At 34.5% G+C, this 21,381-nt stretch overlaps 1 protein-coding gene across 1 annotated transcript in view; it reads right to left on the bottom strand.

The window, feature by feature from the left end:
• SMG1 (SMG1 nonsense mediated mRNA decay associated PI3K related kinase) overlaps positions 1–21,381 on the bottom strand; it is a 57,727-nt gene that overhangs the window by 20,685 nt on the left and 15,661 nt on the right. The window contains exons 9-35 of the mRNA XM_010175627.2: positions 20,046–20,219; positions 18,737–18,961; positions 18,165–18,266; positions 17,441–17,710; positions 16,751–16,881; positions 15,861–16,022; positions 15,272–15,390; positions 14,604–14,691; positions 14,417–14,518; positions 13,834–13,974; positions 13,332–13,531; positions 12,855–13,051; positions 11,997–12,164; positions 11,026–11,180; positions 9,792–9,937; positions 8,932–9,133; positions 6,985–7,094; positions 6,453–6,600; positions 5,930–6,089; positions 5,156–5,276; positions 4,228–4,476; positions 3,639–3,923; positions 2,466–2,610; positions 2,039–2,177; positions 1,505–1,735; positions 1,229–1,406; positions 238–399 (exon numbers count right to left, since the gene is read on the bottom strand). Coding sequence (XP_010173929.2) covers positions 238–399; positions 1,229–1,406; positions 1,505–1,735; positions 2,039–2,177; positions 2,466–2,610; positions 3,639–3,923; positions 4,228–4,476; positions 5,156–5,276; positions 5,930–6,089; positions 6,453–6,600; positions 6,985–7,094; positions 8,932–9,133; positions 9,792–9,937; positions 11,026–11,180; positions 11,997–12,164; positions 12,855–13,051; positions 13,332–13,531; positions 13,834–13,974; positions 14,417–14,518; positions 14,604–14,691; positions 15,272–15,390; positions 15,861–16,022; positions 16,751–16,881; positions 17,441–17,710; positions 18,165–18,266; positions 18,737–18,961; positions 20,046–20,219 — 4,510 coding nt within the window. The remainder of the gene's footprint in view (positions 1–237; positions 400–1,228; positions 1,407–1,504; positions 1,736–2,038; positions 2,178–2,465; positions 2,611–3,638; positions 3,924–4,227; positions 4,477–5,155; positions 5,277–5,929; positions 6,090–6,452; positions 6,601–6,984; positions 7,095–8,931; positions 9,134–9,791; positions 9,938–11,025; positions 11,181–11,996; positions 12,165–12,854; positions 13,052–13,331; positions 13,532–13,833; positions 13,975–14,416; positions 14,519–14,603; positions 14,692–15,271; positions 15,391–15,860; positions 16,023–16,750; positions 16,882–17,440; positions 17,711–18,164; positions 18,267–18,736; positions 18,962–20,045; positions 20,220–21,381) is intronic.

Here is a 21,381-nt window from a genome sequence, read left to right as displayed (position 1 = left end):
TATATGATGATGAAATTGAAAAAACTAACTTATTTGCCAAACTGGTAAATCAAATGAAAGGTATCAGTGAGGTCCCATAATGAAAATATTCTTAAGATAGAAAGTATCAGAGTTACTGAAAAAAAAAAAAAAAAAAACCCAACCAAAACAAACCAAACAAACCTCTCAGTAACATTTTATCCACTATATAAAAATATATTAGCTAAAGTATTTGAACATTTATTTTTCCTTACATACCTGAAGCCTGGGATTCACTGCTAAGTGAAATCGTACCCACTATTGCAGGATACAGTATGAGATGAGGAGAATCTTGAGCCACTCGACACAGTAAGTTGCAAATACTTTGACGAACATACACTTCTGGGTGATTCAGGCGAGAGAAAAGCTGAGGTATAATCCCTTCATAAACAGGAAAAGAAAACGTGCCAATTCATTTCACTGCACTTCAAATGATGCAGAATTTTGTTTTATTTTTAAAAGCGTGCTGGTTTTGCACTGGGAGAATGTAAATGTCTAGTTTCCCAATAAAAACTTATTCTAAAGAACTGCCTTTCACATACAGGCAATAGCTTATTTTCTTCTGCTATTCAAATACAGACAACATCAGACATAATATACAAATCCTTTAGTCAAGCACCAGGAATTGAGTTTTGCATATTGTATCTATTTGTTACATAATTTTTCAAAAATAAGGAGGGTCACATTAAGAGTTCTTGAAGTTAGCATAACTGGATGTTTCAAAAGAAAGTACAATTTTGCAGTAGTTGGCATCCTCTTCTGCTACCTTCCACACTTTAACTCAGTAATCTTTTGTGGGGAAGGTCCCAGAGCAACCAGAAACAGTAGCCTAATAACAAACACCTAGTTCTGAGACATCTGGCTTTAGCTACCCAACTTTCTCTGAACAGTACTTAGAACTGTAGCTAGGAAAAAAAAAAACCCACCCCATTTTCTTAAGGTGGTAATGTAATATACTTCAAAAACTACATCTGCTTTCAACGTCTTAATGCAGGGGAGGGAGGTGGTCAGAACCTGTTCTATTTCTCTATTCTAAGATCAGAATGCATGGCAGAGTCTTGAACGCCTTTAACGAAATTATTTAGTAAAAACCAGGCTCTTTCCATCATGCCTAAACAAAAATCTTGTGAAAGCGCAATGAATACCTTTCTGCTTGTATTCAGAGAAAATGTCAAAATTAATTTTTAACTACTAGATTACTTGTACTTACCTCTCCAAGGAGCAGTAGGTGTAGTTTCTAGCCCATGCTCTAGATATTGTCTAAGTTCTCCAGCATGTTTCACAAGCAGTCGTAACAGTCTTAGGGTTGCCATCACAATAACATCATCAGTGCTTTGCTCAGAAGTATTTCTTAAGTGCAACCTGGGATCATCTTCATCAAGTGGAACCTTGAAAGAAATAAATACCCCTCTAAGCTAAGAATATAGTTCATATCACAATATAGAAAAGTTTATAACTGGATTTCCTCATCAGCACAAACACTAACCTGACCAGCATTGAGTTTGAGGAAAGTAAAATATGCACTGCAGGACAGCTTATAGAGACTGAAGATTCTGTCTACAACTTTCCTCCACACTTTAATTAACCCTTCTGTTGCATTTTCATCAAGATCTGAAAGCCAGGGACAACTTGTTAATAATTGACGCCATATAACATCCACCATATCATCTTCGTCATTGTCTTCATTTTCAGTGATTTGTAGAGTCATATCTTCATCCTAAATGCAAATAAAGGGACAATAGATTTGATTAAGTCCTCCAACCATTTCTACAAGCAGTATTAGTTCCTAACCCAGTTTTTGTCTAGGCAACTCATGCGATTGCTTTACTTGATCATATTAGCATAGCACACAGAACAGACATGTTACCTTTTAGCCAACAGATAGTTTCATAGAGAACTCTTACATTATCTGAATTTTAACTTCAAAACATTTACAAGTGTTAATATGAATCACAAATAGAGGAAAGGTAAGTTTTACAATGAAGTTGAACATTTTTAAAGCAAGCAAATTTACACTCACTTGAATCCCAGCTGGACGACACACTGCCTGTCCAAGAATCCCATAGATCTTCTCTTTATCTTCCTCTGCAATGTTGTCTGGAAGCAAATTCTGAACCTCAGATTTTTCCCGGGGCAGCAGACGAACACCTTCTCCCTGACTGTAACATTTAATGAATTGTTGATGCCCAATATATTAGTATTTGTAGAGTTACTGAACCCATTAACATTGTATACACAAAACTTCTTGAAGGAAGAAACCTTCATCCTTTAACTCAGAATTAAACTCACTTCTTTTTAGAGAGGTCAAGTAATCAAGAGAATATTCACAATTCTTTGCTCACATTCAACTTCTGACCACAGAGACCAATAATCACAAATACAAAGCTAAGGTTTATCTTAAGAAAACTAGTTGTGCTGTGTAAATTGAAATGTTATGATGAATTTACCTGGCATTATCAACTACTTTCCGGCCCCATCTATATGCCCAACTAGCCAGGGCTGCCCAGGACTTGGCTACTTCAGGTGCCTGCACCGAAGACAAGTGATACAGCTGTCCCAAGATGAAGTCAGGTTCTCCAACGCCAATATTTACTGTGATGGGAGAAACAGAGCAGTATATTTTATGATGTAAAACCTATTTCTAATTTCATCAATATACAAAATAACAGCAAAGTATTTCAAGTACATTTTTTCTTTTTTTTTTTTTTTTTTTTTTTGCTCAAGTTAATACCCAAAAGCATCAAGCTTACCAAAACGTAATTATTTTTCAGTTCTGACACTGGCTGCAAAACAAAGACCTGATTTTCATTTGCTAACAGCCATTGTCTATACTCTACAATTGTTTCTCTTTCACAGAAAGATGGTAATGAGGCAAGAAACTCATGAACTCCAAAGCAGCAAGATGCATCAGAAAGCAGATTTATGAAATACATAGGGCAGTATGTTTATTTGTGTATATATTCATTTTCTTCATCATTAAGTCAAAAAGCACCTACTACTAAAAATCCATTAACAGCTCTAAAATAATTCCTCTCTTGCAGAGTCAGAATTAAGGTATTTGTGAAATCCACACTTAAGCAAAGAAAGAACTTTATCTTGACATTTGAAAAAAGTCTGATGAAAACTGGGAATTAAGAGTACATTTTGTGTCAACAACAGAAGTGTTCAAATTAAGTGTAGATTAAAGATCATGAGAAAAACTGATGTAACTGCTTTTCACACTTATCAGGGCTTTCAAAATATAAATCTTGTCTGCTTAATCCAAGAGATCTCATTCAAACTAACAAATACAGGAGCTGAAAGTAGACAGAAGCATGACAAAATCAGATAACCTCACAATATAAACACACTGCAGTTTCTTGTTCAGGTCACAATCAGTTTAACGAGAAAAAGTGAAAGAAATACAAAGTATCAATATTAAGGTGTTTGTTTTTTCTAATTGTGTATAGTTAGCTATCACACAAATGCACACTGTTTATATTTGTATTAGTAAAATAAATGCGAGTGATGGAGCACTTACTCTTTACCAGTATAACCAGTGCTATCCTTTAGCAGAATGATCAGTAACTAATTTGACCAAAAAAAAAAAAAAAAATAATGAAAAAGAACACCACCTCTACCTGTAGATTCACTTTCAATCCTAGGATATTCTTCTTCCAGTGTATTAACAGCTGGGAGATCAATCAAATTATATATGTTTTTAGACAAGGTAGACAGACCAGTGTGATTCTGCTGCTGCCGAGCTCTATACACTTGTTTCAACTGTCCTGAAATCTCTTTCCATTCTGCTTGAATCCATTTAGTCAGCGTGAGAATAGATTTAGCAACTGCATATTCAGCTTTGGCAGATTTGCAAAAGGATATGGCACAAGAACTCAGCATTTCCATGGCATGTGTTGACTGACCTGCACATTATGAAAAGCATATCTTCAGCAGAGTGTTAACTTCATTCAACACACTTCTGAAATTCTGCATATTCAGATACAGCTTGTAACAATATATTTTTACAAGGAAAATTTTCTTTTCAAGTTAAAAATGACAAGGAAGAAAAGACTTGTAAATACACTTTCAGACTGAGACAACAGTTAATATGATGAAATCAATTCCTAGTGATACTGTCCTACTACAATTTCTTTAAGGTCAGGGGAATTAGCCTGGTTATAAGGACAGGAAGCCCAAGTATCTACAACATAATTAGTAAACACTCACCTGCTGTGTATAACAATTTTGTTTTCTCAATATCAAGTTCAGGGCCCCATTTTTCATCTATTTGACCAGAGGCAGACAATTTTTTAAAGTGCTGGACTAAGTCTTGTGCAGTAGTGGTTTTTCCTAGCTGAACTTCACTGCACTGGGCAAGCAGTCGTGTAGCTAGGGCAATATTTCCTCGCTTCCGTGCAAATTTTGCTGCTGTTAAGCCCAGCTCCATGAGATGGCTTTTAATTGGGACCGTTGGTTCTGATGAAGAAAGCAAGACATTATAAACAAAATTATTACACACAAAGCAATTGCACCTGGGTATACAGATAATTTATGCCCAATGCATTCTATACACAGCCAACAGTAAAAAATTGCTCATCTCTCTTGTATTTCCTAACACCTTCTTCAGAAACTGAGATGACAATTTCTGCCTAGAACATTAATATACCCCATCTGAAACAAACAAACAAAAAATACATCCATAGATTATTTGCTGGACAAAAGTAATTTTTTCACTATAAGCATTCTTCTTAAATAAGAAATCTTCTTATCCCCTAATACTACTTTTTCTCCCATTACCTCTTACCATACTGCACATTTAAATGGCTTCTGTGACTGTTTTTAAAGACTCATTATTGATAGTGCTGAAGTGTTCAAAAGCATTTAAAGTATGAAGAGATGAGTAGGTAAAGTGCTATTAGAAGAGTATAGAACTGCTAAGCATTTCAGAACAATTTTTTTCTTTTTAACACTGTCTACATTACAGTAGTAATTGAGACCCCTAGCTGTAAAGCAAGACACCTAAATAACCCAAACTTGGCTTTTAAAAAGTAATGCATCTAAGCAATAGAAAAGACACAGCTGCTGCTTTCAGCAGAAGATTTAAGTTCAAATTCCGCATTTATCTTTCATAACGCTAAAATGAGAGTTTATATACCTTTAAGTTTTTCCATCAATTGATTCTGGTACACTGTGTATCTCAGCGCATGCATCCATGGCCTTACATCATGCTGTTTGCATGACCTCAAAGCATCATTGAAGAGAGGTATAAGACAGTCCTGAAAGAGGCACAGAAGTTGCATAGTTGTCATGAGAGATATTTTCACCAAAATGTATTTTCATTTACCAAAATCAAAGACCATTTTAGAGCAAACATTCTTATTTGTATTATTAGCCACTCGCAAATATGTTTTATCCAACTCTAGGAAGACATGCTTGATTTCAAGAGGACAACACTAAGAATAGCTCAAAATCAAGCAGAATTGTTTTCTTAATGATATGATTAGAAATTTGAACTAGATCACTCGTGCTGGTTGAAGTTTGACATTGAGTTTTTAATTGCTGAAGTGACTGGTTTTTGATAAATATCTTGAAGTTACTTTTAAAGTAAATTACACGTGTGTCTTGGTGGAATAACTGTTACAATGTAGAAATACACCACCACTTCTCTAAAAAGCAGCTACCAATGAAACTTTAAAAAAAACCTATAAGTAATTGAAAGAGATTATATATTTATAACCATAGAAAAGTCCAGCTGGGATGTAAATTTAAAAAAACTTGGGTCAAAGCATGTTAGAAAACTAAATGAGGTCTTTTTACAGCATGTTTAACAATGATCAAAATAATTACTGTATGTTCTGTATTCAATGCTTCATGACATGACATGGAGAAAGACATTACTCCAATTTAGGTTTTAAACACACAAACTTACTTCTGATGTCAGCCTGTTGGATACAGTGTTTTCCAAAGCAGAAGAACAATACAACTGAAGAGTGCTCAACACTGGTAATGACTGAGACATAGTGAGTGTAGAAAGTCTTAAAGGTCCCATAGCGATTCGTGATGTTTGCTTTAAGTACTTAATAACGTTTCTGAAATAAAAGAATCAGGACAGTCATTTTTGTTAGCCAGACTTCAAGAGTAAACAGTGATATCAAAGTTACTTCAAAGAGATGATGAGAAAATCTTGCGATATCACACACAAGTTACAGTATGATGCTTTATAATTAAACTGACAAGAAGCATTACTTTATCACGTCAAAGAACTACATAATCTCCAAATTAAACATTATCTTATTTTTCCTCAGTAAGCTTATAACTCACAACAGCTAAAACTGGTAGCGAACTACCACAGATGCAAGTACAAAGCAAAGTATGCTTTTCACAAAGTTAGGTTTAACAGCAGCTTTTCACAGTGTATTACATTCTTTCATTCATAGCACAATTCAACTTACTCAGATATTGACTGCCATTTTTGCTCCTGTTCTATGTGGTTTACAGCTGTTGCCAGACATACTGAACTTCTCAAAAGCTGTACTTCAACTGCTTTTTGAAGTTCTCTTGGATCAGGACTTAGCATATTAGGAAGGAGCTTCTTCATGTCTACATGGAGATTAAACAATTGAAACAAAGTAGAACTGCCAAAGTATAAAGTGTCACTGTCTGAGAATGCATTTTTGAGAGCGAGGAAGTTTGGGGAAAAAACCCTTTTATATATTTACTATATATGTATGTACGTATGCATATTAGAAATTGATGATAAATTCATTATTAAAAAAACCACATTAACTCCAGAAAACACACTTATATTAACATTTAGAATGACCACTGCCAATAATTTTTGAAGTTTTGATTCATAAGTTTATGGTCAGTCCACTGAACACAGCAAACTGCACTCACAAGTTTCCATCTGTCATTTACAGAGACATATACATGAAGAAATATTTACTTTTGTATTTGAAGTAATGTTAACTTATGCATTTATACCTATTTTTTCTTTGGATCCCCCTGCAAGTAGGTTGATATTTTCTCCTGGTAATAATTCTAGTTGTTCAGTGCATTCAGTAAGTTGTCCAGACTCAAAGCTGCTCAAAGATCTGCAATTCAATGTTTACAGTTTTATTTTCATGTTTCTTACTTCATTCCAGCTGCTGTACATCATAAAAGAAAGATTCAAGCCTACCTCAAAATCCTACAGAGCACTTATGATTCATTCTAAGCAAAAATCACAGTTTTCACACAGATCAATAAAAAGTAATAGTAATGCACCCAAATGGATAAACTCGGTATCAAAGTAAAAGAAAACACCTCTCCAGTCATGAACCTTTTCATATTATCATAACACTATAAATAATCCTCTTCTACTATAGTCAGGAAGAAAAAGTTTGACTTTGAAAGAGTTTAAAAACAAACAAAGAAAACAACAAAACTTTCTACTACTCTGCCCCCACAGGCTAAGAAAATAAGTTTTGGGGCAGAATTTCATGAGGCCATGGTTTTAACATTTCAGTTTACATGAAACTGAAATTCCAGGAATATTGTACAGGTCACACATTATACAAACTTATATTGCTTAACAGCCTGAAGCAGCAAATGTAATGTTTTGGGTTTGTTTTTTTTCCCCTCTCCCATTGTTCTACATTAGGAGATAATTCAGGCATTATAGATTTTTACAGAACTACACAGAAAAAGGCACTGAAAGGTTAAGAGGATTGATGGCTCAGAATAAAGACGACTCAAAGGTTCAATATTCTTGTTATGATCCACTGAAGAAGGAATTATCTATGTATCTACATTGGAAAAGAAAAAATATTCAGCATGTGGAAACTGCCCTTCTGTTGAATTATTTCAATTCTCATTACTACAGAGAGCCTTTTCTCAGCCTGCTCAAGAGCAGAAGAGTCAAAGTGCTGTGCATCCTCGGGAACAATTTTTACAGGATTTTTCTAATGATATAGTATCTTACTCCAGTAAGTATCTGGATGAAAACTAACTTAAATCAGCCAAAATGACCAGACCTCTGCAACAGTACAGCAAGCACTTGTGATATTTATCAGAAGTACAGTGGGTTTAGTTTACAAAGGCATGAACATTCAGAAATGACACATTTTCACATCCATGACAGGCACTCACTCTCCTAATGGATTAGCTGCACCACACTCTAGAGTTAGTGCGGTAAGAAAAAGGACTGCTCCTTTCTCTGACAGAAGTAGTCATCTTTTCAGACCTGCAAGGTTTTATTTCAAAAGTTCCTTCTACGCTTTTATTTTCAAGTCAAGAAGTTTCAGCCAAAAGGGTTTTATGATGTTTACCACAATAGCACAGGGATGGAAAGTAATCAAGTTGTCAAATGAAACAGAAAGGACCCTTAAACCTTGAAGGGCTACTTCAGTGTCACAAATGGTTTTTAATGGACCAGAGAAATATCAAGGGTTAGGAAATAAATGCACAAAATACAATTCTAAATTAGTTAAAAAAACCCCAAAAAACAAAAAATCATGTAAGCAGCCAAGACCACCTCCTTAATATACTTTTTACATCAGATTAATGAATTAAAATATTTTAAGAACTGTACCACTGAAAGGCATTTTATTTTTTAATATAATTTGTGTGAAATAATGCATCTTTTGTCAATAGAAGTAGAACTAATTTGGTATCTTTTAATTTCAATGAAAATACATTTTTCTTGAATACCAAGAAACCTCAGCAGTCAGAAAGCCCCAGTAACTATTTAAAATTATGTTATCTCTTTACTTATCTGTATGGCTAATAAATATCATGGCCAAGTTTCCCTCTCCCAAGAACACAACTTTCTTCTTATTATGCCTCTATTTCAATGACATCCAGTTTCTAAAAATCCATAAAAACTTCAGTATTTCAGTTCTATGATACTGAACTCTAAGGTACTGTTGAATAAATTAATTATATCCTTACTTTATGTAGTTAAAATCTGCTTTTAGATTGATTGAGGTATTACTATTGCTTTTCTTCAAGTCATGGACCATATTTTGCCACTCCTGAACAGCAGACCAGTCAGCAATGGAAATGTAACATTCACATGCTTTGTTACCCAAGTAATTTATAACTTCAGGTGAAGAGTCACTTGGCTTAGTCAGAACAGTTTTTCTTGCTTCTCCTGTGAAACAAAAAAAATAGCATATATTCTTAAATATATATTTATGCTTATATATTTTTAAATAGCACTTTTGTTACTCAAATGTAATTTCTATGTCTTTTATCAAGAAAATAAAAAAATCAAATAGTTACACAACATTTACAATATTCTTCTTCCACTTTTTTAAAAAAAAGAGAGAACCTTTTCAAAGGAGGTTTTGGGAAAATTAAGTCCACATCTGTAAAGAAGCATCAAAACAGGAAAACAGAAGAACTAAATTAGGAACAAAGGAGGTCCCTTTTCAAAGATGAAACTCAATACTGCAACAAAATCTCATTAGTTAAGCTCTAACTACTGCATTTATGATACAATTATGTAATAAATACTAAACCATAAGTTAGAATGATCTAAAATAATTCAGAATTAATTAGTAAATTAAAAAACATTTTACCTATTATTTTTAGTTTTTCATTCAGCCAGACCTCAGTACTGCATATCTACACATAATATTGGGTCCAATGGCATTAAGTGGTTCAGTTTAATTGCAGACAGAAACAGGTTTTCAGATTTAAGAATTCGACACTATCATTACCACGGCTATATCACTGAATGTTCTAATTTTATGTACAAACAGTTACAAAATTGTATTTCTCTTAAAAAGAAAACAATAAATACTGACCATTCAAGGAATGCTTTGGGCTGGCATTATTCACACTGTTTGAATTGGCCAACTTCAGAACAGTTTTGTCAAAGCCTGTTATGCAGCAATCCACTCCTGTCATGGAGCACAGGTGCTCCTGGTATTCCGCAGTTGCTTTTTCAAACCTTAAATGGTTTAATATTTTAGTCAGCATTTTACCAAACCAGTTTTCTTTTTTTGGTAAACAGACTGTATTTTAAAGATTTTTTTTATCACAACACTCAAAAAGTGTATGTGCCACTTTCAGCAAAAGAAAGGGATTAACATAGAATACAAGTTCACCGGCTGAATTTCCAAGTTATAGCATAGCATAAAAGCTTTTCCATTCAGGTTTTAATGCCAACTTCAAACCAAGTACAGACTAAAGGAGATAAATTAATTTTCTATGATGGTCACATTTTTTACCTGAATGTTAAAGCTGAATACTGATTAACTATATATAATTTAATAGAAGATGGTAAAACTGAGTCTGGGGTAACAATTCACACCTTAAACTTGACATTTCTGAGAAACTTCTCATTACAAAGCTGCATATTATTTTAAGGAATCTTACAAACAAGAAAAAGATAGCTATAAATATAAAACCTCACTTTTTTGTTTTGTTTGGGGATTTTTACATGGCAGGTAAATAATGAAAGCTCTTTCTTTTTCATTTCATACAGAAGAAATTATGCATTCCCTTAAGGAGTTGAAAACACCAAAATTAAGGCATACCCTATCTGGATCATTGACCCACTTATTTGTATCTGCAGCCAAAGATTCTACTTCAATAGACGTAGAAGCCACTTTTTCAAAGCTGAACTAAAACTGCAAAGCATCTCCCTCGGAGTCCCTCTCTTGGCAAACTGTGGCAGGTAATCAGATCATGCCGTTGGTCAGAAACTTCGTAAGAACATATTTAAATTAATAATACTTTGCAATGGAAAATTAAACACAATACGAAAATAGTACTGCTGTGTACGAAAAGCTAAGAAAAAAAACAGCTTAGGAACATCATTGAAATTAAAATCCTGGTAATTTAGTTAAAACTAAAAATTAAAATATCTTAAAACGCTGGATGCATTAGGTATCTCTGAAAGACACAATGACTTTAACTGACATGGATCAGTAGCCTTGATTCACATCACAATTTAAAAGAGTCAGAAGTAGAACTACATTTAAGAAGGAAAAAAATGCCCAAGTTTGTAACAACCAGTTATCTGAGAAAACTTACCGCCCTTCTGCTTGTTGAGCTACAGAATTGATCCAGGCAAGACTCTTCCCAACTACAGCAGAAGACCAGACAGCAATTCCCTGAATAGCTTCAGGACAGTGAAGCTCACATAATGCTTCTACCAGCATCATAATTGTCACTTCCAATTCATTTCCCTAAAACCAAACCAAACCAAAAGCTTTCTTTGACAAATCTCATAAAATAAGAGCTATACACTTGGTTAAATACCTGGAAACAGTAAAGCAGTATTTCATTATATGCATGTACAAGTTAAGTGTTCTGCATATCCACCCACTGCACTGCTTTTGGAAAAGCAGAGAAGCTAAGGGAAGAGTATATGCTGTGAATCCACAGCCTGAATGTCAACAGTTAGCAATCACTGTGTGATGGTCTATACCTATACGAGAATTCATAAAGAAGCAGGATGTAATATCTATCAAATCTCCTCTGTTAAAATATTGAAGCAAATCAAGTCATGTACTGAAGAAACTATTCAACCTTTTTAAGAGGGTTTAGCCACTTTATCCACTCACCCCACCCCTGTACATATCTGCTAGTTACTTATAGAGGAAGGACACCCCACAATACATCCCCCTACCTGTCACAGGTAAGCAAAGACACTACACTACCACAAGCTCAGGAAGGCCTCACAATAAATACAATATAAGTTTCATAAGATTTAAGCAGAACCTTCCAGTTAAAAATAAATTGTCCAAACTGAACAAACTATATCAATCATTTTTGTATAGTATTTGACCACATGTACACAGTACATCCTAATCTCCAACCTACAGTATCAATTTACCAAAAAAGTCTGTCAATACAGAAGTATGAGTTTAAAACGTGGCTTAAAATAACACAATCTTTTACAGACCAGTTAGTTTAATAACTATTGATTGCCTTATCTTAGCTCTTTTAGAATATCACGGAAATATTTTTGCAATAGTCTGCAGAGTTTGAAAAGAGAGTACCTGAGAGATACTATTATTAGTTTTCATTTCTGTGAGTAAATCAAAACCGTGCCTGACAGTCACAGCAGGCTGGCCAGCCAGCAAGCCAACTCTCATGATGGAAAGCCTAATCCGCGTTAGCCAATCTTGGCACGTCTGACGATTAGTATAAAAGAATGTCCTGATAACCTTCAAAGACAGAAAAGATAAGTTTTACAATACCATTCTTCTGTATGAATCAAAATAGTTACATTAAGTACTTAATATTTATAACAATCAAAGTCAGGACAGGTTTGTTTTCTACAGTTGAGTTTTCAATTGAGAGATGAAGAAACAGGTAAAATTCTGCATCTTTAGTTTTATTAATGCAGATGGTCTGAAATCATGCATAGCACACAATTGCCCAGGCATACTGGCAAGCTAAAAATCTTGACATGAACTGACTATAAATTATATATTACTTTTATGTCAAAGCCTCATAATTAAACAGCTCATTTCAACAGTGAAGAATGTTTTGCAGCTAGAACTACATAAAAGGGTACATTGTTTATAAATATTATATTCCTCAAAAAACAATTTAAAGCCTCAAATAATTGTGCAACAGGACTGCTAACAATCTACAAATAAGTGACTGCTACAAATTAGAGGTACTACAGACTTGTTTGGTTTGTACCACTATACAAGCAGGTACTCCAGAAATAAAGCCTGTTTTCACATGTTCTCTAGGAATAAGCCAAAGTCAAATCCAGAAAAATTAAGAGTCTCGAACTGTTTGAAAAGTTCTTCTGAAGTTCTCTGGTTAAGACTTGAACAACCCTGAAAACACTGTTCATTCAACAGAGTGTTTCAAGTAACATCAGCACTGTAAGACAGACAAACCTTGGGTGGAGAAGTAAGAGCATTGGCACATCCTTCATAAGCATTGTACATCAATTTTTCCAAGTTCTCCAGATATTGTAGAAGGAGAACAAGCCTAAGCTGGTTGCTACCGTGTCCTTCATCATTGTCTGCAGTAGTCCACTGGCTAACATCTTGGTCAGGATTTAACGTATGGGCTGCAAGACTCCTAATAATACCTGCAGATTTTACCAAAACATGGGGAAAAAAAGTTACCAGACAGTATTTTATTTAAATGCATTAAGGGTCAATGCTAAGGTAAAAATCTCTCAAAAGTTACTAGTAATTATGCAGCCACTCTTCTGCTATTGCATTTCTTGTTGTGTTAGTCAGACATGCTAAAAATCTATAATTACTGAAAAATAAATCTATTGTGCTTCTTGCTTTGGACACGAAGTTCTTAGCTGCACAATTTTACAAGAAAAATACCATGAAAATAAACCATATTTTTCACATTACCTTCAATTGTTTGAAATGTATCTTGGGCTCTCCCCAGAGGAGTTCGTAACTTCGAAAGAACAGTAAACTGAGCTGCTTCCCAAACAGCCCATTGCCAAAGAACAGCATCAGTCTTCAACAAATTACGAGGGATGGTTGGTTGATCTCTCTTATCTAGTCTTTGACAGCTATAGAATAATCTTTCTAACCAATTATCTTTCCTGAAAGAAAACATCAGTACGTTAACACAAGTTCATGCGGTAGTAATTTTGCACGGCACACTCTTCAGCTCCCTATTGCTCTCAAACAAATGTCTCATAGGATTATTTCCAAGCAACAATGTACACAGGCAAACATGCAAAGAGGTGTGTATTTGAAGATATTTATAAATATTTAAAGAGAAATGAAAAAAAAATGTAAAGCGACATCATTTGTAAAGATAATTCCAAATTTTAAACTAAACATAGTTTGGAATTGTTTAAATTCAACATCCATGGATTTCAGTTTTAAAAGAAGATCTTACCCAGTTCGGTGAGAGTTTCCATACAAAATAAAACTAAGGACATCAGAGAAATCCTGTGGGTGGAATGTATTACTTGGAGCTTTGCTCATATGGCTTCGTATAGCCAAAGAAATTTCTTGTATTTCTGTGTGGGTACGGTTACTGCAGGAAGAGGAAACTCATGCTATAACATACTTGAATAAACAAAAAAAAGTTAAACACACACACATATATATATATATATATATATATGTAATGACTGCAAATAAGTAGATGCTTTGGTATTAAGAGAAAGTGCTTTAAGACTTCAAGTCTTTCAGACAAATTGCAGGACAAAATACTGCTGAAGCTCTGGATAACATGGACCTTGCAAGTATTCATTGTTGCTTCAATAAGTGCCACACAGTTTATCAAATTTGTTAATTACTTTGTGTACTACCTACTGTTCTTAAACCTGTCACAAAGTAGGGTAGATGGCAAGACATTTCAGGCTTTTTGTTTTTAAATTAAGATAACACGGTAACATTCAACTGGCATTATTTTTCAGATAAACGGTAAAGAAGAAATTAAACCATTCTCTATATTGAAGTTAATCTGAACTTACCTCAACACAACATCTAAAGGAATTGACTTCAGAAGTTTTCCAAAAGTTTGTCTTACACGAGCACTGCTATGTACGAGTTGAACACGACAAACATCAACACATCTGCATTACCAAAAAGGGAAAAAAAGGTGATAACCTTTCCATTAATGGCATAATTCAAATAATACACAGCATTCTGTGCAAGTACCTTTGTAAAAGGTCATCTGGGAGGGAGGAAGACAGGGCATGGAGGCTACAACACGCTTGAAGACAAATGTTCACATCTTCCAGAAGGGCTGAATTAAGGAGTTGAAAGAAAAATAACAGTTATTCTTCCTAGAATTAGGTAACTCATGCATTACCCTGTTTGTAAGTAGAACATTTAAAGACATTTTTACAGCGTAGCTGGTAGAAGAAGACACAGGCTTTAAGCAATATTTTTCTTTTGATTTTGTTGACTGGTTTTACTACAACAAGTAAATGCTTAGTAACAAAAAGTCACTCGTGCTACATGTTACTTAGGGGTCTTTTCTGACAGCTGACAGATTAATCCTTATATAGTCTCCATACGTTGGCATTATACACAATATATTTCAATAAGAAAAAAAAAATCTAAGGTAAAGTTAGTAACTCCTGGCCATGGGAAGTTACTGCTCTAGTATTATGCTAGTATTAACATTTGTTCCCATATTTCTGTTTCCAGGTTTTGAAATCCAAAGCAATACATTACATTAAGAAATGAAACCAGAAGCATCCCTAAAAGTAAACGGAACAACAAGGACAGTTACAATTATCAGTAGGAAATGATAAGGTCATTTATGTACTCACTTATGCCACATAAAAGACAGAAATAAGTAAAAATATGTGATATCTTACTGTTTGCTAAAAGTCCTTTACAAAACTTATGAAAAGATGGGAGAGAAAATAATGGTGCATATGTTTCTGATTTTTTCATCAGAACAGCCACTTCCAAAGCCCATGTGACAAGTAGTTTCCTACAAAAAACAAAAGTATTAGTCACTCTATACAGTTACAGACAGATATCTTTCAGTATTATTTAAACTACCTGACAGTACAGATGAGTATTATACCATAATTCATTTTTTAAGAGGTTTTGTAACATTAAAAGCGTCCTCAGCTTTCACAGAATTTTGGTAATACAGAATTGTAATTATTGTAAAAGGGTACCTTCAGTGAGCAAAAACTTTCTTCAGTAAAGTTTGATAGCTCTGCTTTTACTGTATAGATGTTACAATGGTTTCAATTTTTCTAGTTTTCATGCACATAAATGAGTAGTTACTTTTTCCACAAGTATTGCATTACTAACGTTTCAAAAAAACCCCAAATACTTGACTATTTAAATTTACCCCAAGTTTTACAGATTAAAGTTACTCTGGTTTCTTAATTAAGGCATTCTACTTGGAAAAAAAAAAAGTCTCCTGATTAATAAGAAAATGTTAGTTACCTGGTATCTTGACAAAGGTTATCCTTCTTAAGCAGCAGCCCCAAAAGGTTTAGTATGATTGAGAAATGTTTTTTTGTTGCTGTGGTTACAGTACTTATAACTGCTCCGTCAAACAGAGAGGGAGAGGAAGAACTGAGGCTACTGGATATGAAATGGTCATGCCTGAAAATGCAAGGAAAAACATAAAATATAAAACCACCCCAAGATTAAGGATACTTCCTTAAGTATAAAGAAAGAGGGGAAAACAAGAAGAAAAAACCCCCAAGACAAACAAAATCAACCAAAAAATCCAGCAGCAAAAGTTAACGTACACCCACACAGTAACCACATTATGTCAAGACCCAAGTATTTTGATCACTGGCCTAAAAGAACACAGCTACAATTTTACATCAGTCCAGGTAGCTCAGTAACCTGGTTTAAACTGTGGCTGGTATCAAATGCCTAATTAAAAATCACCAAAACCAAGAAATGAAAAGGGTAACATTAAATTAGTACATTCCCTTACTTTGACAACATTTGGCAGTAATAAGGTCCAAAATGTGTTTGTATCTGTTGTTTACATTTCATTACCTCTCCTAGATCTCTCAGTAAGCAAAATAGTAAATAATCTTTCCATATTTACTTTCAGTTGAGTTCTCCCTCAGTTCTCTCTATTCAAACACAAGACTTCTAATCTGCCTTTGAATAAAACGCCAAATTCTAAACCAGGATATGCTTTCTTGGCTGAGATACAGACTCCCTGCAATTAATGAAAGTAAGAACTGAGAGGGAGGTTTGGGCAAAAGCTTAACTGTAATAGCCTATTTAAATTCATCCCTCCACAACATACTCTATTCTGATTAGTCCATCCTAGTGCTCTTAAAATACTGATGAATTACTAATCTTCATACCTGGAACAGTGTGAATATAATGTGTAGAGTACTGCATACTGCACAGGAGGAAAATGAACTGCTATGTCACCATGAACAATCATCAGATTTTTACTCAGTAGTGCAAACACAGTCGGCGAAAGGGCCCACATCTGTAAAACAATTGCAAGATAAGCAAAGAAACATAATAAATAGGATTTTTAAGTGTAGTTTCCACACCTTTAATTATTGTGTTTTGCTTCTTCCGAAGGAAAATAATTAATTTTATTACCTTAATTATAACTATTTTCTTTCCCCTTTTTAAACAACTTATTAAAAGCAGTTTTATGTTTTTATTTGGAAAGATGTGGAACAAGTGTTTTCACATGGCTCATATACTACTAGAGGACAGACTAAAGCTGCTCTTATCTGTCTTGATTTTTGAAAATAATTACTATGGTGATCTTGGAATCAATCCATGAATAATCCTGGTAAGAAGCTCTACCCCAGAAACTGATCTTCATTATGCACCAACTAGAGCTACAATCCACCCATTCCGCTCCCCCTAATTTTTAATACTGTAAGTTTTTCTAGAATATAAGTTAGGAAACAAATATGATCATTTTATTTATACATATATGCACTACTGTCAAAATACATAGTGGTATATTTTAAGTAAAAAAGTGTTTTTTCACTTATTGCACAAACTTCACCTGTAACGCTTTTACTCACCCCAATTAATGAGTTTTTAGCATTTCCAATAGTACTCAGAGCACTGAGATCAAATATAACAACAAACTTTGCATTATCCACATTGAGTATACGCTTCTTGAAAGAGTCATGCTGGATTTCAGAACAGGCCTCAGGAAGATGTAAACTATACAGAAGACTATTTAGAGCACAGGTCATTTCTCCTAAAATCAACCTGTAGGCCGTCTCCAAAACAGGAATGTTCTTCAGGCTCAACACAGCTTGGTACACAGCAAGGGCTGCTGCAATAACCTGGAGAACATAAGGTAATTACAGTAATAATTGATGAGTATGAAATAATAAAATACATCAATCATCAATATAGAACTTAAAATTATGCTTTTTTTATCTGTGATTAGCCTAGTCTGATACACATACCTATCTTCAGTTTTCTGTAATTAAGTACTACTTACAGCATATATTAATTACTTTCTGGATCACCCACGTAACACACGAGCATGAAAGCTACATCAACTAATGACTTCTCTATCTGGTATGATGGTCAACTTACCAATTCCTTATCAAATCTAAATGCCAAAACCAAGGACTAGCTACATCTGTCCTTTCAGAAGTTTCATAGGTACACAGTAAAATAAAAAAAAAATATATATATTTAAGACCAATGAAGTTTTACAGCTTAATAAATATTTTCTAGGAAATTCATGAAGACTGTCATAATACACTTCTAGAAGTCACTTACTCTTACCTCTTTCTCCTTATTATAACGAAGAACAAGTAGTTTAGACTCTGGTATAAATAATTTCTCTACAAATGATGATGGTAGTTTTGTATTTATTTGTTCAACAATCTGGGGATAAAAACCAAGATGATAAATATTTTTAACTGCCTGAATTAATTTTTGTTAGAATAGATTATTAAAGATTAATTAAAATACTGTTTTTTTAGCTTGCATACACTGTATCTAGAAAAAAAAACAGTTTCCCTTAACAGAGGCCAGAGAATAGCACTGTCCAACAGTCCAGCCAGACAGGGAGGAGGGGAAAAAAAAAATAAATAAAAAAACCAACCACCAGAACAAAACATGAACACTCAGGCTAAAACCAAATGCCACTTTATCAACAAGCCAAATGAATAGACAAGCTATCAGCATAAGCTTTACAGAAAAGAATACAAGCATTAAGATGAGGAATTCCTTGCTTGTGATCAGGGAGAGAGAAGTTTTAAATATTTATCTAATACACACACATAAAAAAGCAAGGTTGCTCAGAAAATAATATTCTCCAATGTAAAACCGCAATAATAAAAATATGTACCAACCAGTGTCAACAGATTCAGGACCGAAATGATATAATCAGTGCCACAAGTCTGACAACTTTCCATCTGATCTAATCCGTACGTGATGACCATGTCACAGTGGATGGTCATACTTGGATCTAGGCTTCCAAGTAAAACACCAACACACTCATTGGCAGCTGTAAGTACAGCTTCAGAAAAGAATACTTGGTTTGCTGCAGTTACACATCTCATTACTCTGTACAAAACCTGGAAAATTAAAAACACACTTGAATACCATTAAAAAGAGACAAGGACTACATGCTATTTAATTATATTCACATCCATTTGATATCCTGTCCTATCACCTACTCTGCATCTTAGTAAATTCTGTCAATAGAATATTCTGAATAATGCACATCATGGCATTACACTTCTGACAAGAAAAAATAAACCTTCAATTGCCTGTTTTCCTTCTCAGTTAAACTAAGACCTGCAAAGACATAGAAAAATCTAAATCCATTATTGAGAATTCTGTTCAGTTCCGGTTGGTGTCAACAGAACTCTTCTTATAAATGACAAACTAGTTTTCTTTTCTTGAGCTTTTGTCGCAAGAAACCTCTGCAGATTAAGACACAAGTTACATAAGCATCTTGGCTTTAACTGGGAAATCCATACACTTATTTTCCAAGAAGTTGTGTCCCTCACAGAACTCTGCAAGGGCATAGATTCCAGTTATGCAGCTTATGCAGCAACAACATGATTATGAATGCAGGTATTTATCTTATATTTTCTTTAATTAAAAAAAAAAAAAAATCATTCACAGTCTCTACAGTTCCTGTTAGAGAAGTATAGCACCTACTTAGCATATTATACAATATTTATTCTGAGTTTACACCACCCTGTACTACACTTTAGAACAAGAGGACTTTGCTATCAGATTTGATAGAGACAATTTCAGTATGGATAAAAACCCCTACATCTTATAAAAATCAATCTCATCATTTGAATTCAGTTCTTATAGCATCATAGCAATCAGTAAATGGCAACATTATGGTTACAAAGACAGATAACAAAAGCATAAACTTAGGTGCATGAAGTTAAAATACCTTAAAAAAGTTAGTTTCTGCTATAGATGACTCCTATGTGCCACTATCACAATCTATACCTTAATATTTAATAAAATTCTTATAGCATATTTCTTCAAGAAAATACATTTGCTCAAAGCTGAGCATATACATATTCATGTAAACTTCACAAAACCTAAATAAACTCAACAGTGGATAGCATCACTTTATTGTGATAAATCATGTCAGTAACAAAGAAAAGCAAAAAGAAAAACTTAAATTCTTACATCAGTTACATAAGCTTCTGTAATTGGTGGTCCTCTAATTGGGCTGAAGCGTTCCCCAATACTCCTCACCACAGTACTGAAAACCCGAAGAAGTGCAGCCAGTTTAGGCAGTGATACTGAAGGAGGAGGAATATCTTCATCTACTGATTCCCCAGAAGCCACATGGCTGAGGTCCTACAGCACAGAAGTTGTATCTATCAGTACACATCATTAACAGTTATAATACATGCATAAAAGATCAAAATATGAGCTTGAAAATACTTCATCCATTTTCCAGACACATTATAGATAAGTTAGAGATATTGGATAAGTGTATCATATACATACAAAGATGGGATACAGGCACAAGCAAGTCACAGAGCAGCAGTGAGGTGCTGCTTGTTAGTTCAGCCACTGAAACAGAGTACTCAGACTGCACCTTGTAAATTAACACAGAGGCTTATGATATTCCTGGTCCCTGGAACATGATCACCCATATTGCTGCACTGTTACGACAGTTGTCTGCACACTTTTACCACTCTCCCAAACAATTCCTGCCCACAAACTGAATTCAGAATGTTCGAATGACCATTACCATCACACTGTTTACATGCAGCTACCTTGATCTAGAGACCATGAGTTTACTAGCAGGCTACTTTATGCCAGCTGGCATCAGTGCCTGGGAACATTCCCAGAAGTGCTGATCTCATTAGTATAGATATAGCCCTGGTCTACCCCACTGCGAGATAAAAACACACTAGCTGGAACCACCTCCTCCGTGACTTAAGTTAACGCATGCTATCTTAAAACTCTTCCGTGACTAAGGATACGCACGTTGTCCAAGTTCAGCAGACAAGCTGATAAGCAGCGACTTACTGCACTGATTAATCACTTCCAACCGTGTGCCTACAGTCACAGCAGCGCAGGTTTCTGTGGGCTCGACGCTGCCAAAGAGGTCTGTGAATCCTAACTCTTAAAGCTGTACCATCAGAAGCCTTGGTGCACATGTAAGTACACTAATAAAATCAAATTATTTATTCTACTTTGAGTGAAACAGATTATGCTGGAAGTACAACTTCTTCTATAGGATCTGCATGTCAACATATATAACACAGTATAAGCTAGTTAAAAGCATATATACAAATGAGCACATATACCTTAAGAAAAAGACAACACCCTCCCCCAAAAAACAAAACTCTTCCTTTAATGACAGTGTCAGATAAACTCTACGCCCTGTTAACTGAGCAAAGGTTATAAAGTAAAAAAAATATGTTAAATATATTTTATTTTTTACGAGTTCCTGCTGCGTTATTTCCTGCACAATATAATCTCTTACTTTATTAAAAAAACCTCAAAC

Source organism: Antrostomus carolinensis, unplaced genomic scaffold, assembly GCF_000700745.2.
Source record: "Antrostomus carolinensis isolate BGI_N321 unplaced genomic scaffold, ASM70074v2 scaffold35500, whole genome shotgun sequence".
Classification (NCBI taxonomy): domain Eukaryota; kingdom Metazoa; phylum Chordata; class Aves; order Caprimulgiformes; family Caprimulgidae; genus Antrostomus; species Antrostomus carolinensis.
Note: the sequence above shows the minus strand (reverse complement) of the source record. Positions and strands in the feature narration are given on the sequence as shown.